The sequence below is a fragment of the Pinus tabuliformis genome, chromosome 9, assembly GCF_031772625.1.
Source record: "Pinus tabuliformis cultivar Carrire ecotype Pingquan chromosome 9, CPIR1, whole genome shotgun sequence".
In the NCBI taxonomy this organism is placed as follows: domain Eukaryota; kingdom Viridiplantae; phylum Streptophyta; class Pinopsida; order Pinales; family Pinaceae; genus Pinus; species Pinus tabuliformis.
Genome location: NC_142307.1, coordinates 1,325,845,623 through 1,325,862,446, shown reverse-complemented (window position 1 = coordinate 1,325,862,446; position 16,824 = coordinate 1,325,845,623). Strand labels below are relative to the sequence as shown.

Genomic DNA, 16,824 nt, shown 5'->3' with positions numbered 1-16,824 from the left:
CTCTTGCCTGCAATATCAAAACATTGAGAACCCCATGGAACGGGGAAATTATTTGAAATTATCATTAACCACAAATTTCATGAAGATGTATGATTATTTCCATCACAATAAGAATGCTAAAAACAGCATCGCCAACCTGTTTATGTTAATATACTGTGCAAGATCCCTCGAAAGAACATACAATGGAGCAGCTGCATGACGGAAATACCTGAAAAACAAAATTCCTAGTTAATAAGTTTGAGTGAAAATACAATTGTAGCATGACAGAAGCTTCAGCAACAGAATACAGATAATAACACACACACACATTAGAATTCTTGCACAAAGAGAGCTCTATTTGACGAGTGGTTAAATGGAACATATCAAAATCAATGACAAAAATTCAGCTGTATGGTTGTAATGACCCTAATGGCTGTATATAAACGCGCAAATGTATATGTAAATAGTAATCCATCCTCGTACTGGGCCTACATGAACAATGAGCGAGAACTAGTATATATAAGAGGTCAATAGAATCATTATTGTACACATTGGCTTATGATTATGGTTTATGGATGTATGTCACGCAGTGTTTTGAATTAATCCTATACTTTGTGATGAAAATAGAAGGTTGGTCTTAGAAATAATAATAAGAATAATGATAATAATAATATCAATAAATAATAATTATGATGATAGTAGTAATACTAATCCTAATAAATTAACTAATTTATTATAAAAGAAAAAGTCAAAGGAGAGAAATTACAAAAACAAAATTAAGGGAAAAGTTAAATATATGAAGATAAGAGTAAGTAGCTTAATGACAAGTGGAGCCTATGCATAGAGTTTTTTTGCATGGTTGGTTGTGAACAATAACAATTTAACACCTGTTGAAGGTGCTGAAGGCATCTTATTATGGGAAGCAATCTTGGCCTTGAGGGATTATACTTGGAGCTTGGGCTTTGTAACCTTGTAAACTAACCCCTTTAGATTAAAGTCCAAAAAATTAGTACTTCTGATGTTTGTAGGCCGAGAACGTATTTTGGCACATGCCTAAGTGTCTGGGCAGCAGAAGTCGCATAATACACCCTCAGACCTTAACAATTACTTTTGTAATTAAAGTAATTTCTTTTTATAATACAAAAGTGAGTTTAATCTAATGAAATGCAAAACTTCTTTGCATTAGTGAATTGGATCAATCTCAACCGTCAATCTCAAGTGAGATGAGATCAAATATCGACCGTCGATAACTTTGGAGACTAAGGTTAGGGATTTGGTCATAAACTCAAACTCATAAAAGAAGGGCTAGGCCAAGGGAGAAGACACACAACAATGAGTGAGCACAAGGCTTGAGAGGAGATCTTAGTGATTGGGTGGACAAAGACTTCTATTCAACTGCATTGGGTGCAATGTTACGAATATAAGTCATAATAAAATAATAAATATAAATATAAATATAATAATAATAAACGATAATTAATTAACTAATGATTAGTTAGTTAGTAATGAAAAGGCATGTCTTAGAGACATGGCCATTCGTGAAAGGGTATATAAGCAGGCCCTCATTCTCATTTGTAATCATCCTACATCAATTCTTTATACAATACACAATTTACAATTACTGTCCTACAATGGATGTCTTTGTCTACGAAGTATTTTAATATTTTCGCTGCATATACGACTTTTGGTCATTACATTGGTATCAGAGCCATGTCTGATCCCGACTTCTAGCCATCAACTTCATCAACATTTTTGTCGTCAATCAAGCATTTGTTAAGAAGGAGGTTATCCATTCTGTTAATCGCTACTAGGCCCTTGGCCACATTAAAAAAAAAAAAAAATCAATATTTATACTCAGAGAATAAAAAGTTAAAAAAAGGGGACGTTGTTGCTCAACCGCTAACGTCGTTGCTCAACCGTTGACGCTCAACCATTGTTGCTCAACCCCCAATGCCACCTTCCACTCTTCGCACAGCATGAGCCACCTTCATTCTTGACTGTTGCGTCTGTCATCATCTTCCCGTCCACTTGATTGTGTGACTACACCGTATCCCCCTGGTCTTCCGTCCGTTTCAGAAAATCCCTATCGCCAACCACCGCATTTTTCCTACCTGTCATCATGCCCGTTTACCCCGACCCGCTGTCACTTCCCTCAAACCGTGCCACGTTTACCCTTACAGTTCCATGATGTACGTTGCTCCTCCGCCCAATAGTCTAATCCTCGTTGCCCACTGTCACCTGTTCTCACACAAAGTTAACAAGCCCAAAAAAAAAAATCAAAACGTCGTTGTCTTTCTGCAGTCAAGCATTGTGGTCGTCACTTATTCGGTCACGTATTTTCCATTGGTCATTACATCGTAGCCATTCAATTTATCATTATAATATAGTTATATCATAACTATATGTTATATAAGTAATTCAATTATATAATTAGTTAATTAAAAAATAGTATTTAATTAAAAATGTTAAACACACACATGGCAACAACATAATATGAAAGATAAACAGAAGAGTACACTTACTATTAACAAATGATATACATTTATAGTACATGGTGTGACCCTTGGATTCATATTCCAAGTGGTCTCTTGGACTTCCTTAGTCTATTCAGCTTCCACACTAACCCATAGAGGATTAGGTGTCCAACATTCCCCCCCTTAATCCGAAGGGTTATGTATGAATTCAAGAAGAGAGCTGTAATACAAAATGTGCAAAAAATGCATGGCAGCACTAGGCTGAATGTGCTCTCTGAAATGTTGGTATAAAGGGCGATGGTTTAAGGATGACCACCAACACTGGAACGCTTAGTGCAGTTCCCAAAACTCTTCCAAGTCTAGCATGAAGCTCAGGTCTTCTGCTAGAGGAAGTGCTCCTGATGTTTTGAAGAGGGAAACCTTCAACCATGAAAGGGAGGTCTCACCCGCATAAAAGGGAAAATCTCAACCTGAAAAGGGAGGTCGCAACCTGTGATGGTTTAAGGATTACCACCAACTTTGGAATGCTTAATGCAATTCCTGGAACTCTTCCAAAACTAGCAAGAAGCTGAAGTCTTCTGCTAGAGGAAGTGTCCCCAATTCTTTGAAGAGGTATCATCGACTAAAGGCATGCTCAGGGGCATCTTTGTCTCTGGCTACAACTCTGAATCTGGTATGGCAGGTTGTGGCTCAGGCTCGCTTGATGTGGCTTTGAAGCTTGTAGATGACCATCATTTCCCCCCCTATCAGATACAAGATGAGATGATGGGGAAAGCTCAACTGCAAGATTGTTCAATACTCTAGAACAAGTTCTGACATGTGACTAGAATATCTTCTTGGCTGTTGATGCCCATTGCCAAGAAGCGATCCATCCAAGATGAATCTTTGTTCTTGCAAGAGGTTTGTTTCTGAAGCATCTATTTGAAGAATCACTGGTTTTATGACAGTGCTTACATGGATGAAGATCAAAACAATGATCTTTCATATGGCCAACTTGGTCACAGTGTTGGCATTTCACAATCTGTTGTTGTTGTTGTTGCTATGGAAGAGGGTCAGAATCTAGAATAGCTGGAGATGAACTGTCATAAGGAGCAGGTGAAGATGAACCGTCCTGAAGAAATCCAACACTTTGAAATTGGATTGGTTTGGAGTAGTCTGGAATATGAAAGGACACGTCCTTGTCATATCCAAGACTAGTCCTGTGCTTGTTGTGGACAAGCTCTTCCCAAGGTTTGATGACCGACTTGGGAAGTGCAGACTGAATTTCTATGTCTGCATGCAATTTTGCTACTTCATTGGGCACTAGATCTGAATCAACTTGCTGCTTATGGGAGTCTGTTTCAATGTTCTGAACAGAAACAGGTTCAGAATGATGACTCCTATGTTTTAATTATTCTTGCTGAAGTTAAGATTCAAGCTCCAAAAATTCTACCTTTTCTTGTGTATACTGCAGATAGGTTTTAATATCACAGAGAGTGTTCTTGCTGATTTTCACTGTATCATGATCAGTAGAATGCATCAAAGTTTTCAAGAATTCTAATACTTCAATAATTTGAGCCATATTCTCCATTGTCAAAATTACACCTTTTAAAAACTAATCACAACTATGACCCAATGCAGAAAAGTAACACCCACTCACAGTACAAAGACACAGCAATATCCTCTATAAATGTGCACCAATTGACTAGTGTGCAACAAGCAAGCACCAATTACTGTATTACATAAGAATAAGAGTTCACTCATGACCAGCATATAGAATGCAATAAGTTCTGATAATACAAACGACTAAACTTTCCTCCACAAAAGACTACTTTTAATTGCCAAAACAATCATTGCCTCTCTCACCCCACCAAACTCTTACGCAGCAGTCGAAGTAACAAGGAATCCCTTCGACCTCTAAATCTACATGTTGCTTGTATTTTGCATGACACACAAGCGCCACAAAATTATGTTAATTGAAAAATACCGCAAGTATTATTGAGCATTCATTGTTGCAGTCAGTTAGGGAAGAAGTGAGTTCAATTGACAAACATTTGGAGTCATTGAGTTCTTTTGGACAAGAATGCGTAGCAGAAGAAGTTAGGAACACTTATGTCCCCTCCAACAAGTCCCAAACTTGTTGTTTCTGCTGCCATGAAAAACGCTTCATAAAGTCAACATAATTCTGATCAATCATCCTGTAAGTGTGATCCATATTTCTCCTTGCAGTCTCCGCCGCCCTTTCCTGCAGTGTGAAGAAAACTTCTGAGAACTATGAACAACCCAAATTTTGTGAATTCAATTCCGTTTTCACAAATAATGACCATGAAGAAAATATTCCTGGAAAATCTGTGCAAATGCTTCGACAGGCATATTACAGAAACTCAAGGCATATACTGCCAATGAATGCATCATCAAGACTCGTCATTGCCTTCCTTAAAAAGGCTTCTTCCATGCGTCCATCGTCCCTTTTGGTAGAATTGTAATCCAGATACAGGGATCAAATGGCTTTCACCGGGCTCAATTGATTTGAAAACAAGAGATTTGTACCTAGATTCTATTTATGCAACACTACAATAGCTTCATCGATAATCACACATATATCAGAAGATGAAGAGACTTGAATGCATATTCAAACCATCCACTTGTTTAAAATCGAGCTTCAATAGAAATGGAAATGAATGACCAAGAGCCCAACATCAGAGATGATTATAACAGTGAGCAGGAGCCTAGAGATTTCAAAATAATATTCGACTAAGAAAAGGCCAACATCCCCATCATCAAGAATGCATAAAATCTCAGAAAATGTGTCCTATATGCCACGAGATCTCCTGTACTCTCAAATGTTGCGCGTTAAACCAATAACGTTCTGCCACATATTGATGTTATTCCCCACAGGACAATGCTGGATTTTGATATTGCTGCAAACTTCTTCTTTTTTTGACCCTATTGTTGATGCCAAGTTCTGATATATATAAACGTATGAATGGAGTATTGGGACGCAGGTGATACAAAAGCGGTACTAGAGAACTCGGGAGTCATGTTATATGGTAGTTATATATTAAAACGAGAGGAATTGGGCCGACAGTGACAGGTATCTAAGCGGAGGGAGGTACGAATGTAGCTTGGTATGGACAGGAAGCGTGGTATCAATGTAGCGGAAGGAGTGGCGGTGGCAGAGTATGGGAAACCACGTTGAATGATATGACAGCCTTTGCAACCAAGCAGTGGAATGGAGTGGTATATGAACCAAGCACTACCGCAATGATTGTTTGCAGGTCCGCTTCACAAGTTAGCTTCACCACATGTGTACACAAGCTCGCAGGGGTTTTGAGCACAACTAATTCATTCACCAAAACAAACGCATATATTCAACGCTCAAATCGACCACATCTGTTGCATTCTCACATTGGTATCAATGTTGTTATCAAATTTTCATTCCACAAACTTCAGAGTTCAACGCACTCACATCAATTTTGGACCTGCGCTCACTGAGGATGTTCAACGTTGCTCCTCAAAATAGCTATCAATGTAACATTCATGTTGTGTCAGCGCTGAAAAGCTGAACAGAATGGCATTATTTTTTTTTAGCAGATTACTACAGAGAAACGGCTGAGCAAACTCAGAATGGCAGGACAAAAATGGCAGAGAGCGATTTTGAATTGGTTTCCAAAACTATATGCAGCACAGGCCAACACTATTCAAGGGAATATGAATCGACTCTTCAAATCCTTGGCGAGCAGTAATGATATTTTATGTCAACGTTAGAGAATATTAATGGTTAGATGTAGTGTGGCAGAGTAATGCCTGGGCAAAAATATGATAGGTATAGTTCTAAAATGCGTAGAGAGACAGACTTGATTTGCTCAGAAAAATTAAGAGAAACATGTCCAACGATTTGTGGGCAGAGATTGCAGCTAGAATTTAGCTGAGAAAACATTCATGAAATGCAGAACTGACCTGCACAGAAAGGCCATAAAACAAGTGGCTCAAATATGAGCAGGGTAGGATATCGCCCGCTCTGATACCATGTTAAACACACACATGGCAACAACATAATATGAAAGATAAACAGGAGAGTACACTTATTATTAACAAATGATATACATTTATAGTACATGGTGTGACCCTTGGATTCATATTCCAAGTGGTCTCTTGGACTTCCTTAATTTATTCGGCTTCCACACTAACCCATAGAGGATTAAGTGTCCAACAAAAAAAACAAAACAAAACAAAAAAGAGGTACACAATTTTTTTCAACGTAACATTTGATGAAAAAAATTACCAAACAAAATGTAGCCTAATTCAAAAATGATGAAGCAAGGATGATTTTCTTATAAAGGTTTTTCAGTTACGGGTCACAGAGTAATTACATTAAAAGGAAGTATCCAAGGAAGAGAAATTAATATCGCTATCAGCACAAGCAATGATAAAAATTACATCAATGTTAACTTGGAAAATCAGTTATTAATTCTAGAGCCAAGCATTGGTGTAAGGAAAAATACTTTTGACCAAAAAGAATATAACATTAGTGATTTACGAGTAACAGTAGATCATTATGAGTACATATCTCAATTTCATGTTGTAAAGATGGATATTGACATCATACTTGGTCAACCTTGGTTTAAGAATTTGGGTACATTCATGTTAAACATAGAGAAACAAGTTTTGACATTTCCTTATAAGGGGAAGATGGTCACATTTCAAGACATAACAAGTAAATCAAAATCAATAACATCTTCAGTAGAAGACTTCAAGGATGTCTCAGACTTGATGTTTCAAGATAACAAAAAAAAGAAGCAAAAAGAGCTTGAAGAAGCCATCTGCAGTAAAGACAAAGAAATTTCGCGCCTCAGAGATCACAATGAAAAACTACTCGAACAAGTCAAGAAAGCCAAAGCCACAAAGAAGGAACTCAAGAAGCGTTTATTAGAACAAGAAGAAGAAAATTTACGTTTTAAGAGCCTTAATCAGACATTATTAGAACAAATCAAAAGTTTAAAAGATGATGAAGCTACTAAGAATAAAGTCAACAATTCAAAAAATGATGAACTTGTACGTTTAAGGAATCATAACCAAACCCTACTTCTGCAAATAAAAAAACTTAAAAATGACAAGAAATCGTTGAATGACAAGCTAGAACAACTTCAAGGTGAAGTATTATAGTCATCAGTTGTTTCAGTCCAAGTTGAAGATAAGGGAATAAATATTGATCCGGTCAATATCACAAGTAAGGAAGAAGAGGAATCTAGAGAAGTTAAAACATATGTAGAAGCTGCAATCCAAACAATAGACATTCCAAATGATGATTCAGTGGCCAACTTAACAACAACAGCACCTGAAGAAAATCAGGAATCAACCACTAATATGATAGAGGAAAGCCAAGCCAAAGGAGTTATGTATCAACATCCAAATCACAAGAGCAAACTTTCCAATCAAGCTACGTACCAATATCGCTCAGAAAATAAACGACAAAATTATGTTCCCAAGGATACTGAAGTTTGTAGAATACAGTCCTATGATAACTATTCATCACAAAATTTGATTCCACAGAAGATCAATCTAGGATGGTCTAATCCCTTCTCAGTGCAACAGTTTTGTTTGTCACTTAGAGGATCATATCAACTAGTATCAACGAAGATGACAATGCCGAGACAAGAAGACATTCGAAACAAAAAAAGAGATCTTTCATCAGTAAGCTTTAAGGACAAAGCTTTTTGAAGGGGAAGGCTATGTTATGAATATAATAAAATAATAAATGTAAATATAAATATAATAATAATAAACGATAATTAATTAACTAATGATTAGTTAGTTAGTAATGAAGAGGCATGTCTTAAAGACATGGCCATTCGTGAAAGGGCACCCACCTAGGTATATAAGCAGACCCTCATTCTCATTTGTAATCATCCTACATCAAGTATTTATACAATATACAATTTACAATTACTGTCCTACAATGGATATCTTTGTTTATGAAGTATTTTAATATTTCCGCTGCGTATACGACTTTTGGTCATTACATTCAAGGAAAGTGCACAAAGCAGCAAGGGAGATCTAGGTCAGCCAAGAAGAGTTTGATCCGCTGGATTAGTTAGATTATTATTGCATGTATTTTTCTCAATGGACCATTTTCCCAGGAAGGGAACTTAAGTAGGTTTTGGTATTATTTTAATGAAGAACCATTGATTGGGCAAAAAGACTTGTGTGCTTATGTGATTGAGATTAATTGATTTAATGTTCTTTTGCTGAATATTTTTGTTTACATTAAAAACCCAATTGTGCTTTTATTTAGTAGATCTAAGATCGTCTACTAGGTTAACAAATTGCTAGGGGTTTGGTTCAGAAATTATTATGACAAACTCTGCATGGTTTTGGGTAGATCGTGCGTCGTATGACGCAGTGGTTGAGTGATGAGTAGATTAAAAAATATTCAAATCGTGCAGAGTGAAAAATTTAAATAATAATAAAAAGTGTTTAGATGGTGGTCCATAGTCTAACAATCCATCAACAGTCAGCCGCTAGCCACCAAGGATGTTGCCAGGTTGCATGACAAGCTGGCAAGACAACGTGTGAGGATAAAGACCGACAACAAGGGTGGCAGACAAGATTGCAAGCCGTCAACGGTCAAAGTTTGAACAGCTGTTAGAATACCATACTGCAGCAGAGTGTAGTTGGGTCAACCAGTCGCCAAGGATGTGATTCAACAGCATAGAGTGGTCAACAAGAATCAAGACACTATTGAAGCAGTCGCCAGTATAGTAGGTGTCAAGGTCATTGGGCAAGGAGATAACCGCCAACAGTGGCCAACAAATCTTTCAACCAAAACTGATGAAAGTCACTGCGACCAAGATGCAGAGTAGTTGATAGTCGAAGGATTGCAACCACATGGGAGATATAATTGCCACCAAGAGCTAGCCTAAACATGACTGTGATATTCCCACTTAGCAATATTGCTAAGGGAAATATCAATCTTGCCCAATTTTGTCTTATTTCATGTTTGTCCCACATGAATTTTGGGATTAAGTGGGGGCCCAAACTTTAGGAAGGAATGGAAATATTGTGGCACTAGTGGAACGTGGGGGCCACCCCATGGAGAATTACAACCCACATGTGGAAGACACTCTCATTGGAGCGAAGTTGGTGCAGAAAGTCGAGTTGAGCCCACATGTTCATCTTGGAGGCTCTTTGATAAATAGAGCAAGAGGCACTCATTTTGGTCATTCATTCATCTATTCAGAAATTGTGTCTTCGACATAGCACGCTTGTGTTGAAGCCAAGCCTACAGTGTTATTTAGCACATGAGTGTCTCTGAGCGGAGATCTCAACCCTTGCTTCGGTGGACTTTGAATGTCAGTCCAAGGAGGGAGTCCTACCTATACCATTTTGTACCAGCAGCAGGGAGTGCAATTTTGTGGAGAGGATTGGCAGCAACAATACAGGGACTATGTAGTTCTTAGAGGCGGCACGCTTGGAGGTTGAGGAGTGAAGGGAGTTAGGGGCTGAAAATTGAGGTGGAGTCTGGGGAAGTGTTGTGGAGGCTTTTCCAACATTTTGGCAGAGCAACAAACATAACATTTGCTACAGGTTACATCTTTTGCTTGTGGAGGAGGGTCAAGCATTTGGGGGTCAATTTTTGAGCGTCAAAACTAGGACACACCCTTTCTGGGTTTTTCTGGGTCTATTGAGGAAAGTCGAAGATTAATTTGGCAAAAAAATTTGGGCAAATTTGAGGGGTCAAACAAGGGCCCCAACTTAGCCAATAGCTAGAGGAGCTAAGAAAAATTGCGCTGAAATTCCAAGGTCAACATTTGGCCAATTCCTTCATGGATTTTTTTGAGTTATTGGTGGAGAGCGCGAGATTAATTTCCTGGAATTTTTTGAGCATCCGAGGAGGCCTTAGCAACAGTTCTTTGCAGCCAAGAGCATATTTTTTAGGTAGTTTCAGCGCAGAGCCAGGAGAGAGCAGCAGCAGATTTGAGAGGAATTTCTTATTGTTCATTTGGGATTCGGTAGCTTGCCTTCAGCAAGCCCAAATGCATTGTTTCCAGCACCACATTATACCCTCTTATTTATTAATAAAATGGCTCAGATCAATGCAGTTCATGGAGATTTCTGGTTGTTAAATGTGTTGTAAATTTTTGTATGTGTTTTTGCTATGTTTGCTTTGTTTAACATTGTATATTTCCATTAGGAATATTACAGTGGTATCAGAGCCATAATCTTGGCTAAGCCTATGGGAAATCCTTCGTTCTATGGCAAGACCAGAATAAAAAGCTAAGAAATCATGGAATCCAAAGAAAGATTAGAATCAAACAACATGGCAGTAACCTTGAATGAGGTGATTAGGATGCAACAAATGATGATTGATGTGGGGAAGAATTTGATTCATTCCGCAATTAGGGATCGGGACCATTCTCAATTATACAACAAATCCACTATGCCCAAAATTATGGGTAATGCATCAAGATGGCAAGACATGATTGCAATTGATGTGGAGTTATTGGGAGCAAATTGGATGGCATACCAATCATTGGGTCATGGCATTCAGGTGTCCCTCCCATTTGGGAATTCTATGAACTAAGAGGCATGCACAAACCAATGGGGATTCAGTGGAATTGTGTTGGGATGATGGGGAGGATTAAGGAATAAGACGAGAGAGTAATTCAAGGGGCCATGGTTGGCAAGGAGACAATTGAGAATACACTCGTTGATGAAATGTCATCCGTTGTTGTGGTATCCATTGATGAGGTATCCCAGGTTGTGACCGAGTTCTTAAGTGATAGTAGCGCACCACAGGTTGATGAGGTGTTGGGAGACATCTCCACTATTCATGAGGAGCCAATAGGTACAGAGGCATTCAGATCTATGACAGAGTTGTTGAACGACAATCACCTACAGCTGACTGGTGAGCATGTCTTGCATGTTGGGTTGTCTATGGAGAAGCAGTCAAAGGCTCGTGTTGAGTCCATGATGGAGGAGGACGTGCAGCCATCCTTTGGGCTAGCCATTGATGAGGGGCGGCATAGAGACCACACAATGGGATTTCAACACAATTTGCTTCAGAGGCACAATGATGGGATCTATAGTGTTATTAGCCCAACCTTATGCATTGGGTTGAGGGAGGCAGAGTTGTCTAGACATAACAGAGGGGATGACCACGTTAACATCACTGTTGGGTCACCTTTGCCCATTGGAAAGAGAGAGACGGAGCTACCTAGTCAGATCTCATGTGTTGACCTGGATAGCGGGATGAGACGATCGGAGTTGCACAAGGTGCAACATCCACATGTCGAGGTTGTTCTATGTGTGGTAGTTTGTGCATTCGATCCCTCTCTTAGGGTTGGATGGCAAAAGATTCTAAGTTGGTAGTCAGTGGAGTGGATTGGACTCATGGAGATGGTCAAAGTCTGGAGTAAAGCTCAGTGGGAGCTCTTAGACACCGAGGGCACTAGAGGCCCAAGTTGGCATTGGGATCCAGGTGGAACTCCCTATCCGATATCAGACATGCAGAATGGATATGGCATTGATGAGGTAGTCGACCCAGTGACTAAGCACATACATTCCCTAGGGGAATTCCAGTCGCCATTTGCGAACAGGCGATTTGTGAGCAGGCTCCACAGATTGTATTGGCATGTTGGTTGCAAATGGGGTCGCAAGCTAATTAGCATTCTCTGGTAGGAGTTGGTGGGAGGAGGTGGCATGGGTAGGCCACCGGACCGAGCATTGTATGGAGACGATGTTCTCCCATTGGGGTATTGGGAACAGGAGTCACCGAGGATTGGCACAACAGAGATATCCCCTCTAGCAAGTGTGGAGTTAGGTTGCTCAGTGTAATATCCCCAATTTTGATTTTCAGCATTAGAGGTGAGTTTGGGGAGAGGACGCAATTCCGACACCGGGACTTAGGAGGAAAAGAGAATATCTAGTGGAAAGTGGGGACCACAAGAAAGAGAGATTTGACCCAAGGAGGGAACTTGCACTCTTCGAAGAGAGAAGAAAGAGAAGGAAGTGCGAATTAGGAGAGAGAGAGAGTGGGGACCACAAGGAGAGAAGGAGCCACGAATTATAAATAGAGCAAGAGGCACTCATTTTGGTCATTCATTCATCTATTCAGAAACTTGTCTTTGACATAGCACGCTTGAGCGGAAGCCAAGTCTGCAAGTGTTGTTTAGCACACGAGTGTCTCCGAGCAGAGATCTCAACCCTTGCTTTGGTGGACTTCGAGTGCTAGCCCAAGGAGGGAGTTCCATCCTTTTCCAATTGTTCCAGCAGTGGGAGTGCGAGTTTGTGTGGAGGAGACACTAGCAGCAGCACAGGGACTACGCAGTGCTTGGAGGAGACACACTTGGGAGTTGAGGAGTGAAGGGAGTTTGTAATGACCAAAAGTCATATACGTAGAGGAGATATTAAAATACTTCGTAGACAAAGACATCCACTGTAGGATAGTAATTGTAAATGTAGATTGTATTAAAGAATTGATGTAGAATGATTACAATGAAGAATGAGGATCTTGTATATATAACCAGGTAAGTACCCTTTCACGAACAAGCATGTCTCTAAGACATGCCTTTTCATTATTAACTAACTAACCATTAGCTAATTTACTTATTATTTATTATTATATTTATATAATTATGATTATTATTTATTATCTATTTTTCCATAACTTATGTTCATAACATTGTCTTCTCCTTGAAAAAGCTTTGTCCTCAAAGCTTACTGATGAAGGATCGGATCTCTTCTGTCATTCGGAATATCTTCTTGTTTCTGAGCTTTTATTTTTGTTGATACAAGACGATATGATGTTCCGAGCGATAGAATTGTCCTACCGAAAAAAGATCAGACCATCCTAGATTAATCCTCTAGGGAATCTTCTTATCTTTGGAGATGTGTGGTGAATAGTTATCATATGACCGGATTGAGCTCACTTCAATATTCTTCAGAGCATAAGTTTCTTTATGTTCTACGTGATATAGATTTGTAGATTGATTAAGGTGTCTCTTCTTGTGATTCGAATGTAAACAAGGAATTTTTCTTGTTTGAACTTCCTTAAATGTTTTTATGGCAGTTTCCTAATTTCCATCAGGGATTGTTGTTGTTGACCTACTAAATCCTTATTTGGTGTCTCCTCTGTTTGAACGACAACCTCTAAGTACGTTTTTACTTCAATAGGGTTTGGATTTGCCTAAACTACGAGATGAGTGGTATTGATGTTTGTTTCTTTAGTTTGGACTGTTACATCTGGAGATTTTGATGCTTCCTTTGCGACAAGTTCTTTGAACCTATTTGTCAATGATTTATTTTCGTCCTTAAGTTTTTTAATTTGTTTGAGCAGATTTTGATTATGATTTTTGAGACGTAAGCATTTCTCATTCTCTGAGTCAACTTTATTTTGGCCTTCACGCTTCTCGTCTTTTAAACACTTGATTTGTTCTACTAATGTTTGGTTAAATGTAAATTTTCTTCTTCTTGTTCTAATAAACGCTCCTTGAGTTCCTTCTTTGATGCTTTAGCTTTCTTGACTTGTTCGAATAGTTTTTCTTGGTGAACTCTGAGGCGCAAAATTTCTTTGTCTTTGCTACAAATAACTTCTTCAAGATCTTTTTGCTTCTTTGATATCGTTTTTTCGTTATCTTGAAACATAAAGTCTAAGATATCCTTAAGGTCTTCTAATGAAGATTTTATTGATTTTGATTTACTTGTTATGTCTTGAAACATTACCATCTTTCGTTTATAAGGAAACATCAAAACTTGTTTCTCTATGTTTAACATGAATGTACCCAACTCCTTAAACCAGGGTTGACCGAGTATGATGTCAGTCTTTTTATCCATCCTTACAACATGAAATTGAGATATGTACTCATAATGACCTATTGTCACTTGTAGATCACTAATTTTATACTCTTTTTGGTCAAAAATATTTTTCCTTACACCAATGCTTAGCTCTGAAATTAATAGCTGATTTGCCAAGTTGATGTTGATATAATTTTTATCGTTGCTTGTGCTGATGGCGACATTAACTTCTCTTCCTTGGATACTTCCTTTTAATGTAATTACTCCATGATCTATAACTGAAAGACCATTATAAGAAAACCTTTCTTCCTTTGTCATTTTAGAATTGAGCTCCATCATTTTTTTTCAATGATTGATCCCATTTTGTTTTGTCGAGATGACTTTAGGTATATATTTAAAGTTCCTTTGGACTTTGTACTTCAAGCCTCCTTTAAAAGTGCCTTTTTAATATATTTTTTTCTATAATTCTTCAAAACTCTTCTAATCCAATTTCCTATTATCCTTAATATTTCAAAACTCCTTTGTATTCTTTTTATATATTTCTACATACGTTTTTTCTTCCTTTTTTACTTTAAAAAGAATATTTAAATATTGTTTCAATTGGCTTCTTTTAAATATTGTATTGTCCTTTGTATTTATTTTTTAAATTTCATATAACTCTTTAAACTTTAATTCAACTTCACTTTAACATAAACTCTTAATTGATATTTTCTCCTTATGTAACCTTTTATAATAATACCCGCTTTGTACTTATATATATTTTCAATAATTTTATGACTTGAACTTTTCTTTAAATACCCCTTTATAATATAATACTTCTCTTTATCTATCTTTTATTTATAATAATTTTTTTCTTTTTGAAAAGTTACAACCCTAGTGAAACGTGGCTATTCACCTCTTTGGGGTATAATATAAAATATATGTTCACTTATGTAATTTTTACTCTGTTATTATTCTCCACGTAAAAAGTAAAACTTACCATTCACATAAAGAGATTTTGTATTCCTTTTACTTTTAAAATACCATGGGCAATTACCATACCATGGGTTTCTAAAACCTCAGTTAATGTTCTCCACGTAAAAGATAAAACTTACAATTCACATAAAGAGATTTTGTATTCCTTTTGTTTTTCTTTTACTTTTAAAATACCAAGGGCAATTACCATGGTTTCTAAAACCACGGGCTTGTAAACCACTTAATGAAGAATCAAAATAATATTATCTACTCTTCCTTCTCTATAGTTTTAAATATATTTGGAAAGGTTCCCCCTTAACTTTATCATGCACCTTTTCTCAATAATGTAGAACCTTTTTATATATATGAATGTTCTTCTTCAAAATTTACATCGGGCTATATTTTTTTTTAAATCTTTTTTTTAATCTTTATATGTAATTTTTTTTCTTTTTTTTGAATTTGACTTTTTTTCTATATTTTTTTCAATCTTATTTTTGACATTTTATTTTCTCTCCATATATGTATATATTAATATTATTATTATTATTATTATTGAATGGCCAAATGCTTGATAGCGAAATAGAAAAACTCCAAATTCTTGTAGTGAAACGCTTAACGACAACAATGTTGATGAATTTGACGGTCAAAGACCTGGATTAGAGAACATGGCTCTGTGTAGCGGTTGAGCAACTAGAGGATCGAATAACTATGATACCAATATAACAACCAAAAGTCGTATATGCAACGGAAATATTAAAATACTTCGTAGACAAAGACATCCATCGTAGGATAGTAATTGTAAATGTATATTGTATTAAAGAAATGATGTAGGATGATTACAATTGAGAATGAGGGTCATGTATATATAGCCAAGTAAGTACCCTTTCACGAACATGCATGTGTCTAAGACATGCCTTTTCATTATTAACTAACTAGCCATTAGTTAATTTACATATTATTTATTATTATATTTATATTATTATGATTATTATTTATTATCTATTTTTACAATATTTATGTTCATAACAGAGTTTGGCCCTAAGACTTGAGGTGGAGTTCGGGGAAGTGTTGTGGGGGCTTTCCCAGCGTTTTAGCGGAGCAGAAAATGCAACATCTGCTACAGGCCACATCTTTTGCTTGTGGAGGAGGATCAAGCATTTAGGATCAGTTTTGGAGTGTCAAAACTAGGACAAACCCTTTCTGCGTTTTTGACAAGGACCTCAGAAATAATCTAGCAAAATTTTCTGGGCAGATTTGTTAGGTCAAACAGGTGTCTTAATTCACGTAGCAGCTAGCGGAGCTAGGGGAAATTTAGGCCAAAATTTCAAGGTCAATGTTTGGCCAATTCCTTTGTGGGTTTTTGCGGGTTATTGGTGGCTAGGTCGGGGTTAATTTCCAGGAATTTTCTAAGCACCGAAGAAGGCCCTAGCAGCAGATTTTCACACCCAGCAGCGTATTTCTAGACAATTTAGCGTAGAGCCAGGAGATAAAGCAGCAGCATATTTGAGGGGGGCTTCTTATTATTCATTCTGCCTTAGCTAGCTTGCCTTGACCAAGCCTAGGTGCACTCTTTCGAGCACCTCATTGTACCTTCTTCATATTATAATAAAATGGCTCAGCAACGCAGTTTTGGATTTAAAAT

The 16,824-nt window shown here is 37.5% G+C and overlaps 1 protein-coding gene across 4 annotated transcripts in view; it reads right to left on the bottom strand.

Annotated features, from left to right (window-relative positions):
• LOC149153413 (hydroxyproline O-galactosyltransferase HPGT3-like) overlaps positions 1-16,824 on the bottom strand; it is a 248,362-nt gene that overhangs the window by 79,399 nt on the left and 152,139 nt on the right. For all 4 annotated transcript variants that reach the window (XM_089439496.1, XM_089439497.1, XM_089439495.1 and 1 more), the window contains one exon: positions 137-208. In XM_089439496.1, the coding sequence (XP_089295622.1) occupies positions 137-208 (72 nt within the window). The remainder of the gene's footprint in view (positions 1-136; positions 209-16,824) is intronic.